This window comes from Onychomys torridus, chromosome 8 (assembly GCF_903995425.1).
Source record: "Onychomys torridus chromosome 8, mOncTor1.1, whole genome shotgun sequence".
NCBI lineage: Eukaryota > Metazoa > Chordata > Mammalia > Rodentia > Cricetidae > Onychomys > Onychomys torridus.
In genome coordinates this window covers 30,742,927-30,760,719 of record NC_050450.1, presented here as the reverse complement: position 1 = coordinate 30,760,719, position 17,793 = coordinate 30,742,927, and the positions used below count along the sequence as shown (strand labels likewise).

The 17,793-nt window shown below is 36.0% G+C and overlaps 1 protein-coding gene across 2 annotated transcripts; it reads left to right on the top strand.

Moving 5' to 3' along the window:
- Positions 1-939: 939 nt before the first annotated feature.
- On the top strand, positions 940-17,417 carry Gabra6 (gamma-aminobutyric acid type A receptor subunit alpha6). 2 transcript variants are annotated; one of them, XM_036196821.1, is made up of 9 exons: positions 940-1,285; positions 1,486-1,604; positions 2,221-2,288; positions 4,313-4,503; positions 4,583-4,665; positions 4,936-5,079; positions 5,744-5,896; positions 7,210-7,469; positions 16,359-17,417. In XM_036196821.1, exons 1-9 carry the CDS (start codon positions 1,248-1,250, stop codon positions 16,632-16,634), a joined length of 1,332 nt encoding a protein of 443 aa, XP_036052714.1. In that variant the 5' UTR covers positions 940-1,247; the 3' UTR covers positions 16,635-17,417. The 2 variants fall into 2 exon arrangements, with proteins under 2 accessions (XP_036052714.1, XP_036052713.1); XM_036196820.1 differs by having other exon boundaries at positions 4,283-4,503.
- Positions 17,418-17,793: the final 376 nt, after the last annotated feature.

Genomic DNA, 17,793 nt, shown 5'->3' with positions numbered 1-17,793 from the left:
TGTTAGGAAGGATAAGAGTTCAGATTTGTCACTAACACAGAAAACAAGTAGCTGCCAAAAGAAGAGATCAACATAGACAGTTGTAAGATATATATTGTCACACTGTCCAAAAGAAGGAAATAGTGTCTGTAGGGGAGTTCTGATGCTTGATTTGTAGTCAAAATGTTAAATAAAAGCTCAAATATTTCCTGAAGTCATCACCATTTTCATGTCCTTGACTTCTTTTCTCTTGCTGGACCCATGGAAATATTTACAGTGTAATTATATGCTGCTCATAGATCTTGTTGGCCTAGTTCTGAGAGGAATGCATGGAGGAAGAATTTCACCTCACGTAGACAGTCACACATAAAGTCATCTGAACGTGTGTGGGTGAACTTCATCACATGTAGACATTCACATATATATTCTTCTGAATGTATGAAACATGACCTTCATTACACGCAGACACTCAAACAATCCAGAACTTGAGCATCTTAAAGATGGCTTGGCCTTGCTTGGTCCTCTAAATATCAGGTCCTTCAGTGGAATAGCTGTAATTGTTTAGTTTATTATAACTTGTAGGTCTTGGATAGTTTTTTTTTGTTGTTTGTTTGTTGCTTTTATTGTTTTTGTCTCTTACTATTAAAAATAGCAAAAGGTGCTCTCTCACTATTAATCTGTTACTTGTGGGACACTTTTGCTCTACAGCGATGACTATAGTCAACAGAGCCAATGAAAATCAAAAAAAGAATCCAGTCCTAATATTTGACTTTTCTGTCAGAGCTGTGTAGGAATCCTTCTGTGAACCATAGAAATAATAAATGTTGAGCCTATTGGAACATAATCTCAATCAGCAAGATGCCACTGCCTTCCAGATTTCCTCACAGGCTCTGTTAATTCCATGCCAAAACTAGCCATGAATTTCTTCCTTTTAATATCCCCTAATGCCTTAGTTAATTATTGTCATTGTTCTGACTCTCCATTTCTCAACTGAACCAGTCAGAGGAGGCTGAATATCTGCAGGACTTAATCTAAGACCACAGATGACTCCAGTCCATCTGAATTGACAAAATAAGACAAAAAGAATAAAGAGAACCCCTAATATTTTCCTGGCAACCCCTTCATCTATTGGATTGCTGACTGGACACAGGCTGGGATGAGGGATATGAAGGGTTTGGAAGAATTCTCCAGTTGATTGTCACAGGAGAGCTGTCTGAGGGGAAGAAGAAGCAGGAGGAGGGTTACCTGGCATCTCAGTGAACCATAGGATGGTGGTGCTTCTCCCCTGGCTGTCCATGATTCTATGGTAAGAAGATTTTTCTGACTTTCCCCCCTTTTTTCTTAGAGGAAAGAAAGAGCATATATCCACTGGGTATATTTTATATTGCACAGTGAAATAAAACAGGAGTGGTGTGGCTAGTATCTATGATGGGGTAAAATAGCATCCATGAAACAATGTATTTTCTCTGAGGCTAGGTTTGAGAATTTTTGACTCTCCATCTTCAGGCTAGAAAATGCCCAAGCTCAACTTGAAGATGAAGGCAATTTCTATTCTGAAAATGTCAGCCGGATTCTTGACAACTTGCTGGAGGGCTATGACAATCGTCTACGACCAGGATTTGGAGGTAAGACCCTGTGTTGTGCTTAGGCAAATACTTGAACTTTCATCCTCTTTTGTAACCCTTCTAAGACCCAGAGGAGTCGGAAAAGAGGCATTGGTAGAGGGAGCGGTACCAAGACTTCATGTGTGTGTAGCTATCCCTTTCACACTTCTTCCTCAGTCAGTGACCATGTGTAAGTTTTCCTGTCCTAAACAGAGGTGTGTGTGTGTGTGTGTGTGTGTGTGTGTGTGTGTGTGTGTGTATGTGTGTGTGTGTGTGTATGGACATCATTGACTCACAGGGTTGTGTGATTGTAGAAAGAAAGAACTTTTCTATGTGTGACATTTTTCTTTGTATTTGTCCTTTGAAAGCTGTCAATACAGATGTTATTATCATCATTAGTAGCAGTATTAATTATTAGGGCACACAGATTTTGTCATCTTCCACCCATTAAGAGTTTTCTAGTATGAATAGAATGACTTTAAAGTAGTTATTGTATGTTTTCAAAGTTTAAAAACTGAAGAGAGGGGTGGAAACAGGAAGAGCTTTAATTTTCAGGTATGTGAAAGGTTGTGTGGAATCACTAAGCTCTGATAACAGCACACATGTTAATAGCCTCAACCTTCTTGGCTTATTTCAGGTGCTGTCACAGAGGTCAAAACAGACATCTATGTGACCAGCTTCGGGCCTGTCTCAGATGTGGAGATGGTAAGTACATTGGGTACTTTTATTTAGGAAGGAGAGCTGTTGCTTAGGGACTAATGGTTACAGATCTTGCCATTCATCTCAGCACACAATATGTATTATTTATTTCCATCAGGAAGTCATGTAAACTAGAACAAATTACTGGCTGTGCTTCAACACTTGAAGACAAGCTAGTTTTTAATGTTATAGCCTGTCTTCCATTCACATATTATACAATGACTAGTCCTACAAAGAGAAGTTCTCCTTTTTTGTGAGGTCCTAATAAAATTATTTGTTAAGAAATTCTTTTTTAAAGCTTCTTGCCATGTAAAAGTATCCTGAGTATGATGTCGAGACAGACCCATCATTTGTTATGCACCATCCCCAGTGCATTTTAACCAAACAGTCAAGAAGTCACTTGGACAGGTTCATGCTTTCCACCTTGTACATTGCGGATGCATCAGTGGGTGTTCTGGAGACTCTGTTCCAGGTACAGATGGCTGTAGGATTCATAAGAGAGTATTTATGGAAAGTGGCAATGAAAGCCTGAAGTCGTCTTTCTGAACAAAGTGTATCATATTCTTTCCCTGTTTTCAGGTAGTATTTTTTTTTTTCTCCCAAGGCTAAAATACAAGCACCAAGATTGAAACTGTCATAAATGTCTTCAAAGAGAGATGGCATTAGCTTTTTTGGGAAATTTTAATCCTGTATAAATAGTTGCTGGTAACTTCTTTTCCTACTTTAGAAATGATATGAGAAGATGAAATGAATAAAGAATAGGTAGATAAAAAGGAAAGGAAAGGGGAGCTAGCAGGACAAAACAAATGGAAGAATGGAGAAAAAGAGGGAGGGAGGGAGAGAAATAGGGAGGAAGAAATGGAGAAAAGGAGGAAGATACAGATGAGGGACAGAGAGTGGGGAAGAGGCTTTTTTGAGAAATAAAAATTTGAAGACTCGGAAAAGGAGAGGCAGTACAGGATACTTGTTATTTTAGTGTCATTTTTCCCCTTCAAGTTCTTTATTTCCAGAAACAGAGTACTGCAGAAACCTGGTGCTGCAATGCTCTAGTCTGGATTTACTTTGCTTCCATTTCCATCATGTGTCTCTTCTTAGAGTATTTTTGTGTAATAGCATCCTTATGTTGCATGGTTTATGATTGTATAGATATACTCTGTAGTAAAATTTGCTTTTAAAATTTCATCACTATTTATAGAAATAAGTATTATAAGGTAGGCAAAAAGCATTGGCAATGCTGCAACATAGTGGCTAGGCATTAGTCATTGACTTCTGTGATAGCCTCATAATTATCTTTTAAAAATTAACATTATCCCATAAAGCCATGGTTTAAAAATCAAAATGTGGGATTTATATTGAATATTTTATTTTCTGTTTAAAATAACCAATCTTGGTAGCATCTTCTTGTATGTTCTCTGACAACAGCATCAGAAATCCATGGTATGCAATCTTAATTTGTTAGTCAATGAAAGTTTGTATTGTTGGGATTGTACTGAATGGGAGTATTGCCCTCTGAACCTACTGTGAAGGTAAGTAAGGTGCCAGGAAGAATTGCTAGACTAGCTGAAGGTAGGACGTCAAGCAGAAGTATGAAGTATAAATATTTTCATGTGGTTTTCTTTCAAGTTAAAGGGGATGACAGAGAAAAGACCATGGCTGCAAAGTTGGCTGAATGGATAGTCATGGATGAAAAATGCTGAGCAGATTAAGGATGGAGAAGGAGTTCGGCCCAGTATATTTTTCTTTTACAATATTACAAACCTTGTGAGTTTGAGAAAAACAAGGAGTCACCCAAATCTGTTTAGGATTAAAAATAATTTACTGATTATAATCAAATATCATTGAGTCTAAAAATTATTATTGATTACCCAATTATTCAGCTTCATTAAAAGTTATTGGTGTGAACTTTGCTTTCTTGATTAAATTTAGAATTAGATATAAATGATGAATAAACTATTTTACAAGATATTTTCAACTCTGTGAATATTTGTTTTTTTTCTTAGGAGTATACAATGGATGTTTTCTTCCGCCAGACTTGGACCGATGAGAGACTGAAGTTTAGGGGTCCTGCTGAGATTCTGAGCTTAAATAACTTGATGGTTAGTAAGATCTGGACTCCTGACACTTTTTTTAGGAATGGGAAAAAGTCAATTGCTCACAACATGACCACCCCTAACAAGCTCTTCCGATTAATGCAGAATGGAACAATCCTGTACACCATGAGGTGAGTTGCTCTTTTATTATTGCTGCCTTGAGGATGGGTCCACCATAGTAACCAGAAGTACATGTTTCAATGTCTCCAGACTTACCATCAATGCCGATTGTCCCATGAGGCTGGTTAACTTCCCTATGGATGGGCACGCTTGTCCACTCAAGTTTGGGAGCTGTAAGTTATAAAAAGTTTCTAGAAATAAATACTTATTTGGTTTTAGCTGAAGACCGGGCAAATGAAAGAAAACATTACTAGGAAACTCTCAGTGTGAGTTCAGGAATATGTTTTCTGTCAATATTAGAAGTTTCCATTGATAAGATGTTTTAAAAAGCAACAAAATGTATGTTTCATTCTCAACAAATAAGGCAGGTGATGTTTATTTTGAATGAAAGAAAGCTATCCAGTCTTCTTTAGTGTTTTGTGTCATTTGTTTAAAAAATGCAGATGCTTACCCTAAAAGTGAAATCACATATACATGGAAAAAAGGACCACTTTACTCAGTAGAAGTCCCAGAGGAATCTTCCAGCCTCCTCCAGTACGATTTGATTGGGCAAACAGTTTCTAGTGAGACAATTAAATCTAATACAGGTAAGAATATTTTTAAAAAATCATGTAATACAACTCTAGTATAAATTTTCAAAATATCTAGTATTTTATTTCATTAATATTAGATGTTACAGGCTAAATTTACTATTTTGAAGTGATGTCTTCAAAATCTTTTTGCAGTTGGGTAAATAGGAAAACTTGGGTAATCTTAGAATGAATTGTTTTATAAATATATGACATAAGGTGTCATTAAAACCAATAAACTGATATGTCTCTTTGCATCTGATCAAATGGCATTATATATATATATAATATGTATATATATATATATATATATATATATATATATACATATTATATATATTTGTGTTTTAATTTTATACATCAGCCATGGGTTCCCCTGTCCTCCCCCCTCCCGACCCACCCCCACCTTCCCCTATCCCCTCACCTCCATTCCCATCTCCTGTCCTTAGTGCATGAGCTGGCTGTTTGGAACCTTGGGCTTACACAGGGACACTTTGCTCAGCCTGGAAGGAGGGGACTGGACCTGCCTGTACTGAATCCACCACATTTTTATATATTTTAGAAGCATGTCTTTGCTTGTTTTCTTCCAGACCATGCTAACTTTAAAATCTGCATATTTTATGTTTAATGCATTCATTTTTCTGTCAACATCAACCCGACTAATGAGCATGTCTTCCAACAGGTGAATATGTAATAATGACAGTCTATTTCCACTTACAAAGGAAGATGGGCTACTTCATGATCCAGATATACACTCCATGCATTATGACCGTCATTCTTTCTCAGGTGTCTTTCTGGATTAATAAGGAGTCGGTCCCAGCAAGAACTGTCTTTGGTATGCCTCACACTTTGTGTTCTATTTCCATTCACTTTTCACTTCCTAATGCTTGTGCTTTTGTGGTGAATACTAATGACTGTGTGTTCTTTTAATACACAGAGGAAAAAGTCATATGTCACATTAAATGACTCTCATCTTTTTGTAAGTTGTGTGGTGAATCAACAACAACAACAAAAAAAAGTGTCCCTTCCAATAATTCTGGCTCATTCCTATGACTTAAGTGTGTCTTAGTTAGCAGTGCTCAGCATAGAGGAAAAACCTGACTGAGAGGTGGTGGCACCTGCCTTTAATCGGAGCACTCAGGAGGCAGGGGATCTTTGTGAGTTTGGGTCTAGCCTGGTCTACAGAGTGAGTTTCAGGACAGCCAGAGCTGTTACATAGAGAAATCTTGTCTATAAACAGACAAACAAAAAACCTGTTATGTACATCCAAGAGAACAACTGCTTAATATAGTAAATCTACGCATAGGAATTATATCTCATTTTCATTGGGCTGAATATAGTGAAGTTGACATCTTGAAGTAGATAAATATTGACAATTTCCTGTAATTTAGTCAAATGTGTATACTGCCATTTTTGAAGTATAAAATCACTGCTTGATGGAGAAAACTGAAATAATAAAAACAAGATTGGTAACTAAATATTATGAGAGGCAAAATCCATTTTTTCTCAATTTTTCATTGCTATAAATTTAATAGTCATATGAGAGATCTGAGTTGAATTAAAATTTCAGATAAATCTCATATATATGATTTGTTATATTAGAATGGATCTACTTTTCAAAATTACCAGAAATAAAATCTTCATATGGGTACCATCAACGTTACATATCTACAAATTACACAAATTCTCTGTCACAATCAAGCAGAAAAACTTCTGTTAGGAAGATGTCAGAATTCTTTTTCTCATAAAATTTATCTCTAAATTTTTTTTTTACTGAATAATCTAATTTCATACTAATTTTCTACTTATTTATAGTGAAAGATTGCTTCAACTATAGAAATCAAAGATGCAAGATTCTAAAAACAATTTGTTACATATTCTCAGGCAGTAAACAAATAGAACTGTCCACGATTTACATTTTCCTCCAGTTAATTTAGTGCAGCAAATGCTTTTATAGAAATTTTATTTTATAGGTCAGTGCACTAGGTTGAGATGATATACAGATGGTAGCACCTGTGATAGTGTATTACACTAACTAAAATCCCTAGGCGGTGGCCGATGAGTGAGTCTCCTAACTAACCGGCCCTTATTGGATCTCCTTATAGGATTCCTGATGCTAAATACAGCGTTTCTCCTTTTTCATTTCAGGAATCACCACTGTTTTAACCATGACCACTTTAAGCATCAGTGCCCGGCACTCCCTGCCCAAAGTGTCCTATGCAACTGCCATGGATTGGTTCATAGCCGTGTGCTTTGCTTTTGTCTTTTCTGCTCTCATTGAGTTCGCCGCTGTCAACTACTTCACCAATCTCCAGTCACAGAAGGCTGAAAAGAAGGCACAGACTGCGGCCCCGCCCCCTGTGGCAATATCAAAAGCCACAGAACCACGGGAAGCTGAGATTGTTGTGGTAATTGTTCCCTCTTCTATTACCCAGCAGATAGAGAAAGCGAACTCAATCAGTGGCAACATACATACAAATTAGCAGTCCGAAACAGGATTTGTTGAGCATAAATTATATAACTAGAGTTGCTTTCCGCTTCACAGGGCAAAGCTGAAGAAAAGCCTTCATTTATCTTTGCTCACAAGTTTTGCTATTCTTTCATCATCCTTGCTTGTACTGGCAGACTCTAGGCTCTCAAAGGAGACTAGAAAATTCTGCTACGCCTTTAGAAGTTTTCTTTGAACAGGTTCCCTTATAGTGACTAGGGAAAATAAAGGGTTTTTTTTTGTTTTGGGGTTTTTTGGTTTTTGTTTTTTTAAGTCCTAATGAGGCTTCCAGAGTTTGAAGAAAAAGAAACTCCTGTGGCATGAATGGTTTTGTGAGGAAAGTCCATAGGCTTCTTTATTTTGTAAGACGAAGAGGTGAACTGTGAGTATAGGTTCTCTGAATGAAGGTATGACCCATATGTCCCAAGGCCATTAAAACATGATCACATTTACATGTGTGTATGAAGTACATGCATATTAGTGAGCTCATACTCAAAGTTTATTATTACTGAGAAATGCTCATATACTTTCTTTAAATGTGCTACATGCAAGCCTTATTGCCAAAATTTTTCGGAATCAGATGAATGATATTATTCATATTTAAAGGGTCATAGATAGACATACTGCCAAATTTCATTCTCATTTATGAATAAATTCTTACCCTCTTTTAAAAATAGATTATAAAATTGATTGAAAAACATAGATTTTTTTTTTATCTTAATACAAACCTCAATGAGCAGCCCTTGACTAAGAAGGAACATTTATTCTGTAAACTTGAGTAACACAAATAATCTGATTCTGCAAATCATTATTCATTAAGTCTACTGAATATTTTCTAATCCAAAACCACATGTAAGTCAGGAACCCTTAATTTGACTATGTGATGAAAACTATAACTCAATGTGTCTTTTACTTCCCCAAGTTGATGGCATTTATTAGATAAAACAGGCCACAATTTGTATTAACCCTTTTCTGTTTTATAGTTTGAGGGGTTTTGTTTGTTTTAAAGAATTGACATTTCTCTTGGAGTAATGAAGTCATTACCACATTTAGTGAAAATATGTAAATTTTTTATTCCCTAGTATTAATCAACATTGGGAAAAAATGAACAAAAGACAAGAATGCAGAAAGGGATACAAGGAGAAAATGCCATCTATTGATCCATTTGAAATTTCCTGCTTTTACAAACAGGAAAATCCTGTCTCAGAGGTCATAGCTGAGCAGGCATTCCTAAATATCATGGTGGTTGTCAGAAATATGACCCGGTGGAAAAATCAAGAATTGATTCCAGAATTTCTGTTGTCTACGTTATAGGCTAATACCATTCCTTCCCTACCAAAGTCTGAAGGAAGCAAATATAGCTGAGTGTGTACTACTGGATAAAACTCATTTTAAAATGTAGATACCATTATTCCTCAAGTCTTCTTTTGTCCTAGTGATAGTCTGTATATAAATATATACAGAGAGAACACATATGTATGTATATATTATGAAAATATTTATAACAAAAATATATTCTAGGTTTAGTCTGACATGCTTGAAAAACATTTTTCAGGCAAGTTAAATTTCAAATGTTTAAAAAATATTTTATACTTGTGGAAAAAAATGAATTCTGTATGTATGTATACACATATAATCAACATCACCCAAAATTTATCATTGAATTTAGCATGTATCTTTAAAGAATTATTTATCAAAACTCAAAACTGTTTAAAAAGAGGTCATTGAAAAGGAAGTAGCTGAAGTAATACACAGTGTGGAGATAAAATCTGGTCTTTGCAGATAAAGTGGAACAAAGCTTGATCACTTCCCTAACTCTTCCCAACCCCAAGCCTGCTAAAGTTGTTTTTTGTTTTTTTTCTTTTTGTTTGCTTGTTTTTTCCAGAGAAGATGATAAAGTCTAAGTTTGAGAAATAGAGCAGAAAAGAAAGATAAACTCATCAGAAATGAGATAAATAAAAAGCAATTAAAATGATTTTGAATATACTCATTGATTTAATGTTGGAATAAAATGAAAAAAAAAAAACAGAAGTCAATTCCTTTTCTTTATTTTTGCAATATATAGTACCAGGAGGCAGGGGACCTAATTTCAAATCTTTGGAAAAAACTGAGAGTTATCAATACCTCAGGCTATTATTTTAAAGGTATGTTATTAAAAGGTAGAATATAAGATCCCAGGTATTCATATATAAGCTATGATGTGAAAATAGTAACATGATGAGCAGGTCCTCTAGAAAGCTACATTTAAAAAATGCATTTAAATCACCCCAGAAAATTTTCTATTACAAGTTCCATTTGCCCTTATGAAAAATTCTATTTTCCTGAACTTACTCTACTTTAAAATATTTGAAAACAATGAATAGAATGTTTTTTTGTTTCTGAAAGGCTAAAGTGGAAAAATTGAAAACAAAACTTAACAAAACAAAATTATAAACCTTAAAAGTATCAAAGATAAATACATGTGATTATGTAGGACATTTATATTTTATTTGTTCATGGCAAAACTTAGCAAGTTGTTTTGCAGATTGAGAACAAATGTAAATTGCATATTGGCTATTTATGTTATACAATGGTATATTATGATTGCAAGGTCAGTTTATTTTTTCCCAAATACCATGACATTTAAAAATGCCTATTCAGTTGTAACCAACACATTATTTTAAAGAGCTTGCCATTGAAACTACAGATTAGTATAGTAAAGTTGAAATATATTAATTTGCTTGTTTCCTTGTTACTCTAAATGTCTAAACCCTCTTTGCCATGTTCTTGAGTGTGAATACTCTCTATACCCACCACTGTTTCCTTTAATAGTCCTTTCTCTAATATGGCATGTGTTCCTTATAAGAGGTGTGACAGTTTTTGTGAATCTGCATGTAAAATCTATATATAAAAATGATCAAAATTTCATCAGCAAGGACAGACAGTAACTATATATTAATTGTCCCTTTATGTACTCTTTGCCACCTACTTGTTGAGGGACTATGGTACATTTTTCATACCTTGAGTATATGTAAAGTTTCTTATGCAGAATATGGAGTGTCACCATAGGATCTTTCCCCAAATGAAGCCTTTTGTGCAGCAAGAACAGAAATTCAATGGGAGAGATGAGTCTATGAGCAATTGTGAATAAGGCTGTAGCTAGAGATACAGGGTAGCATGAAAATATCTATGTGAAAGTGTCTAATTTTGGAGGACTCTGCATTTCTAGAAGAGTGATTTCAAAGATGAAAAGAGAGACGAACTTGGCTTAGATAGAGGCCCTAAGCCAATTGTTAGCAACTTGGACATGGAGAAGGATATAAAACTGTTCTTTCTGCCTTCCTCTTCAAGGTGAAGATATATGCCATGCCCTGGACATGCTATAGTCAACTATGCACAGAGATGTGAAGGACAGAATGTCAAAAATTACTTCTACTCTTCCAAATTTGGATAAGATTTCTTTGAACCACATCATTACTCCCTAGAAATAAGGGTTGAATTAAGACTATGAGAGACTCTGAAAAGCAGAAAGCTCCAGGTGCCCCTTCCCCATGATTGTTTCATCCATGAATCATGGGAAGAGAGGAGTGGATTAGGTGAATTGTCATTTGTAACTTTTCTCCACATAGTCTATTAAATCCGCACACAGTTTTCCAGTCTGCACAGTGCAAATACCAGTCTAGGTTTCTTAGCACCACTGATACATAATATAGATTCTAACCAGCTATTTCTCAGAGGACATTCTGGAACCCTCTATGCTCTCAATAATACTTGCTCCAACATAAACTTTTTAAAAAATATTAGTGCAGTTCTAATTTTGCCATAATATTACATAATGCTTTTGAACACTGTTTAATTTACAAATACTGGTGTTTGTTTGTTTGGGTTTTTTTTTTTTGGTTTATTTGTTTTTTTTTTAAAATTTTTTTTCTTATTTTGTTGCATACATTGACTAGTTCTATAAATAATCGTTTTGTACATTAAGTAGTGAGACTTGATTAGAATATCTCTGTTAAGAGATATATTTGGGGCCTTGAGAGATGCTCATTGGTTAAGAGTACTAGCTGCTCTTGCTAAGGACCTAGGTTCAGTTCCCAGCATTGACATGGGGGCTCATAACCATCTGTAATTCAAGTTCCAGGGGATGTTCCCTTCTGGCCTCCTCAGTCATCAGACACAGCCCACACATGGTGCAAAGCATACAAACAGGCAGAACACTCATAGAAATTAAGTAAAAATAAATAACTAAAAATGTTTTTAAAAGATTACACACTTTGGCCACCTTATTTTAAATACCAGGCTAATATAAAGTTTTTCCTTAATACCTTATCCCTACATCAAATAACCGATTATCATATTGTCAACTTTAACTCAAGGTACCTTTGCAATATAACGTTACTTAAAACAAAGAGGTGCTCTAAAAATACCCAGAGCAGGATGGCACTCAGCAGCAGGGGAGCCCAGGAAAATTTCAAAACCACAGGTGTTCCACTCAAAACACTGACAGCCCCAAGCTGAGCCCTCATCTGGACTCCGACAAAAGCCTATTTTACCATCAACCTAAGCTCGCTTATAATAGAGCAGGTAGGGTCTGATGCAAACCTGTAGCTTAAAGGGTGTGCAAAATTTGCTTTCTTTTCATTTCAGACATGTAATGCTTGTCTTCTAAGTTGGCACCTACAATATTCTGTCTGCCAATTCTTAACATTCCAGTAGCTGCTTATCCAGTGTACAGCATTAAACACAGAACCCCTGCATTTCCTTTAGAATGTTACATTTGCTTCTATTAGAACTTCCACCGACCCCTACCTCCACCCCAACTCTTTACCCCATGTCCAGTCACTGCTGGGCAGGGAAACAAACAGGATTATAAAACAGCTCTTCTCAAGCTATTTTCCTAGTAGATATTTGACAGTGTCTGCACATTATTACAAATTGGAGTGAATGCACTATTGGTACCTCATAAAAAGAGGTCTTGACATTGACCAATAATATGGAGGGCAGTCTCCATCCAGAAAATATTATCCACCCTGAAATGTTCATGCTTTAGAGTCTGAGAAACCCTGGGTAATGCTGGTGGGATGCAAAGGATAAGAACTGCCAAGGCACCTGGCACCTGGGAATCCAAGCCTCTTCACACATGGGCCTAAGTAAGCTTCTTTATTCCATTTCAATTTTTTTATGTCTAAAATGTGCTTAATATGGCATTAAAGATATTTTCAATGAGTAAGTAAAATTACTCATGTAAATTTTTTCATAGTGCTTGTCAACTCCTGGAAAAATATTTACATTTTCATTCATATGTTGATTAATCATGTTTTAAAAATATACTATGTACTGGCTAGGCACTCTTGTTTTTTTTTTTTTTTTTTTTTTTTTTCAGTTTTTTTTTTTTTTTTTTTGAGACAGGGTTCCTCTGTCCAATAACCCTGGCCATCCTGGAACTCCCTCTATAGATCAGACTGGCCTTGAACTCACAGAGATCCACCTGCCTCTGCCTCCCCAGTGCTGGGATTAAAGGCGTGCACCACCACCTCCTGGCTGACAAGGCACCCTTGCTTAAACATAATGTGCTCTGTATCATTAAGATGTCATGGTATGAAAGAAGATAAGCCTATATAGAATTAGTTAATTCTGGAAATAGTAATATAATCTACAGGCATTCTAAAGAGTCAGGAAAAGTATATGAAGGTGGCATCATCAGTGGTGATATTAGATGATGCATGAGTATGAGCTTTCTATCATATTTCAAGGTATGTTGACAGGGGAACATAGTTCCCAGCAAAGAGGAAATTTAGTTCAAGAAAACGTTAAGAATGGAGAGCAGACACATTCTGCAAATAAATGAAAAGACACAACTAAGATTTGCTAAGCAAACATTTGTAAACAACCACAGCATATATTTTGTGCAAATTCATATGAAAGTAGGAAAATGTGCAGGAGAACAGGTGTAATTATCCCTACACAAAAAATGAGAACTGGAGCTTGGGTAGAGTTGGATCCTCTGATGTTGATGGCTCATCTAAACCACATCACATCTAAGTAGTAGATGTGGGGTTGTAATATGGGGTTTCAGACTCCTCTCTCATCTCCTTGGAAATGCTCCACAGAGATTGTTTGGTGCAGAAGTGATGAATTTGTTCTTTTGTTCCAGGCTAATATTATTTCACTAGTTCTGAATCATGTAGATTATCTCTGGACTAAGGTCACTTGGCGATCTCTGACAATTTGGGCATGACAAGATATACAGAAAGAGCGTTTCTACTCCAAATCACTAAACATGATGGGAAGAATAAGAATTGCATCTTATAATTTTATAATGTACTATATTTATGGTCATATTTTCACTCTCAGTGAATGAGGCAGATCGGATCTCTTCCACCTGAAATAGAAAGACAAATTTCAGGCAGATAGTATGGGATGTTCAGAATGAAGGCGAGTCTGGAAAGAAAGTCTGAGGGTCTGCACTTTTCCATTCCATCACTATCTTAGAGATATTTCTAGGGCACAGGATTTTAGAGTTCTACTTTATATGGAAAGGAGATGGCGCTTATGAATCTCTCTTTTTGTTTTGAGAATGAAACAATGACATTTTATACTTTCAGGTAGATGATAATGTAATAACATTTTAATGCATAAAGTAAAATTAGCTAATCAAATTAGAGACTGAGATAATGATACAGAACATTTAGGAAACATTGCCAATTTTATCCTTTAAGATCTAGTGTGTGATATGTGAAAACCAAATTATTGTCACTCTGTTAAAAAAAGAAACAAAAAACAAAACCCCACAATCTAGTGACCATAGGGATGTAGTTCTTAATATTACTTAGTTTTAGTGGATAATGCCACTCTTTTCATGGCCAGGATCAGAAAAGTAGGTCCTTATCTATTTTATATCCTCTTTTCCTTCAAATCCTGTGACTTATTAATTCTGTAAAAATGCCAGCCAAAGTACCAGGCCATTAGATAAGGCAATCTCCATATGAAATCCACTATGATTATATAAAATCAGACTCATTTTTTTTTATTTTTATGAAGAGACAGATTTTTCTATGGTTTCTGAAAAGTGTAGTGGGCTTCGATTCTTTAAAATGACAACAATTTAGAGGACCAGATACTTCCACGGCGACTCAAACAATGAAGTCCAGGCTAAAGAGAAAAGTCAAACCGAAACAAAGAGATTCTTACAGTTGATGTTCCTGCAGCCCAAATGTCACCACACCAGCAGGCCACTGTTGTCCTGTGGATCAGCCAACACAGGAGAGGTGGCTGTTTCATCCTGTGGCTGCAGGGTTGCTGGCTTTAGCTACAGGAATCTGCCCACATGAGGAACATAACATGCCATGCTGCAAAGTAGTGATTTTGTTGCCATGGAAGAAACAAGGCCATTTTACAAGATCAAGGTGGAATATACAGCAAGTGTTTGAAGGTAAAGAGCTATTACAACAGCCTAGCCCCCAGGAAAGTGATTGTTATAATATGTAGACAAGAAACAGCAGGAAACAACAGAAACGTGCCTGGACTCAAACAGCATGGAAGGATTCTACATCGTACAGAGCCAAAGTCTCTGAACTAGGCTCAAAAGAGCAGAGATTAAAAAAAAAATGTGTTACTATGAGGCAAACATTGCATTGGACCTTTGCTAAAAGTACAATAAACAACATGCCCCCACTCTTTTGATCCCCACTTTCACAAATGTTAATTAATGCACTTAATGTCTCTATCAAAACTGTTGTGTCTTATGGTTTTAGTAGGAATAGAAATTCAGTGATAGAAAAGAACATGGGACAACATTCAGGTTAGTGGATGAATTATCTGGGATGATTTCAGAGGAATAGAGGCTGGTTGATGAGAGTTCACTGGGACGGTGAAGGCTTTCTGTGTCCAACTACTAGGCTTAAAGGCAGACAGATATATTTTAGAACACAAACGTTCTCCCACTTGATTTAAAGCTTTTAGTATTGCCCTTTGATACGCATTGGTTTGATAAATATTGGCTAATTAATTCTTCTTTTCTTAAATTTCATCTGGTTCAAACTCAAAAGTGTGAGAATATGAAGATTTAGGCTAGAATTGTTTAGAAGCCTGTTATCAGTGGACAGAACTAAGATTTTGTAGTGGTAATTATCTACATGTTTTAATCTGAATGCACCTCTACACACACATGCACACACACACACACACACACACACACACACACACACACACACACACAAGAGGGAGAGAGAGAGAGAGAGAGAGAGAGAGAGAGAGAGAGAGAGAGAGAGAGAGAGAGAGAGGTGACTTGATTATGTACATTCATTGGCTTAGAGGTTTAAATACAATTTTGTAACTTGTTATCAACTTCTCCTAATTGTACAATTCTCTATATAATAGCTCAAACATACTTAATGTTTGCCATTTATTGTTGATGTATTAAATTTTGGGATGTCAGATTGAATCAAACGACTGTGAAGTGAGGATGGAGGTATATGGCTCAGTGATAGAATCTAATTCCCAGACAGCTCAAAAAGAGAAACAGAAGATTGTAGCCATCTTCAGTTTCTGCTTGAGGGCAGGATGTATTAGTGGTAAAGAAATGGTCTTCATGCACAAAGCCATGCATTTAAACTCTAGCACCACACACACACACACACAAAGTAAAAGCTTTGTTTGTAAGTGTTGTAACTCTTGGAAAAATGACAATATAACATACTCTTACAAATTTGTTGAGGTTTTACCACACATAGATAGTTAGTAAAAATGTGTCAGTGGCGAAAGTCATGTCTGTCTAATCAAGGGCCTCTGTTATTTTGCTATGTTAACAATATTTATCTTTCTTCCTCAGCATTCTGACTCCAAGTACCACCTGAAGAAGAGGATCAGCTCCCTGACTTTGCCAATAGTTCCATCTTCTGAGACCAGCAAAGTCCTCAGTAGAACACCAATCTTACAATCAACACCTGGCACTCCCCCACTGCTCTTACCAGCTGCTGGAGGCACCAGTAAAATAGATCAGTATTCTCGAATTCTCTTCCCAGTAGCATTTGCAGGATTCAACCTTGTGTACTGGATAGTTTACCTTTCCAAAGACACAATGGAAGTGAGCAGTACTGTTGAATAGTTTGCAGCCAGGACAACTGGATGCTGCAGTGTCTCATTTTTTCTCACTGACATCACACAAATTATTGAGATTCGTGTAGATATTCTCATTTCTGATATGATGTGAAAACTGAATATCTGTAATTCATAATGTGGAATAAGCATGTATGGGCCCAAAACAATGATGTTATTCTTCAAAACTGAAATTGGAAGGCTACTGAAAATATGGCTTTTCTGCACAATAAATACTTAGTAATAATAATGTATGCAGATAAGGTAGATTCAGGATGAGTTTGCCAACCTTTATTTTCATTGTTCAATATTTTTAATTGTCATTATGAATAATATTTTCCACAAGGCAGACAAACTCAGACATGCTAAAGCTTGCCTTAAATTTGTTTATTTTTGCTTAGTTTCTATTCTAAATATTTGTTGTATGTTTACTCAGCATGCTGGAGGCCTTTATGGTTTTACAAGAACTTTCAGTGGCATTGGACAGCTTATATTGAGTTAGACAGTTCTTTTTAACCTTGCTGTGTTCTTTTACCTCAATAAAACGTGGCATTATATACATATAAATAATACATAGTTTATAAATTATGTATGCATATGTACATAGCTTTAGTTATGCTGCAATACTGTTGCTACTTCCCACTAAATTCATCTTTAAAAGTATATGCTTGCTATAACACCAGTTTTAGGAAGGTCACTCTGTGTACTATGACTGTATATTCTGATTATGACTACCACACATATGTTCCAATTTCCTAAATATAATAGTAAATAAAACCATAACAAGCCTGCACCTCTGGTTCTGATTCATAAAGATAGAGAGACAAGTTTTCTTAAACTAGCTTCCTCTCTCAGTGTTAATAACACCAGTTCTGAGACACAGGAGGTATGAGACTGCCAGACTCAGTCAGCAGCTAAGCTTTGAGTCATAGTCAAACAATCACTGCTTCCTTTTGCTTCTCCACAATCAACAGTAAAATCTGGATGGGATTTCTCATCTTTCTTTCTCCCAATTCTTGATGACCCCTCTTTGTTTCTCTTACAAAAATGACTGTAAGGAAAGAGGAATCAGGAGTAAGAGAGGGTATGCCATACAGTCTTTCAAACAGGCTGAATCTCATAACCCACCCACCAAAAAATACTTTGGTGATAATAATCTTGTCATTATT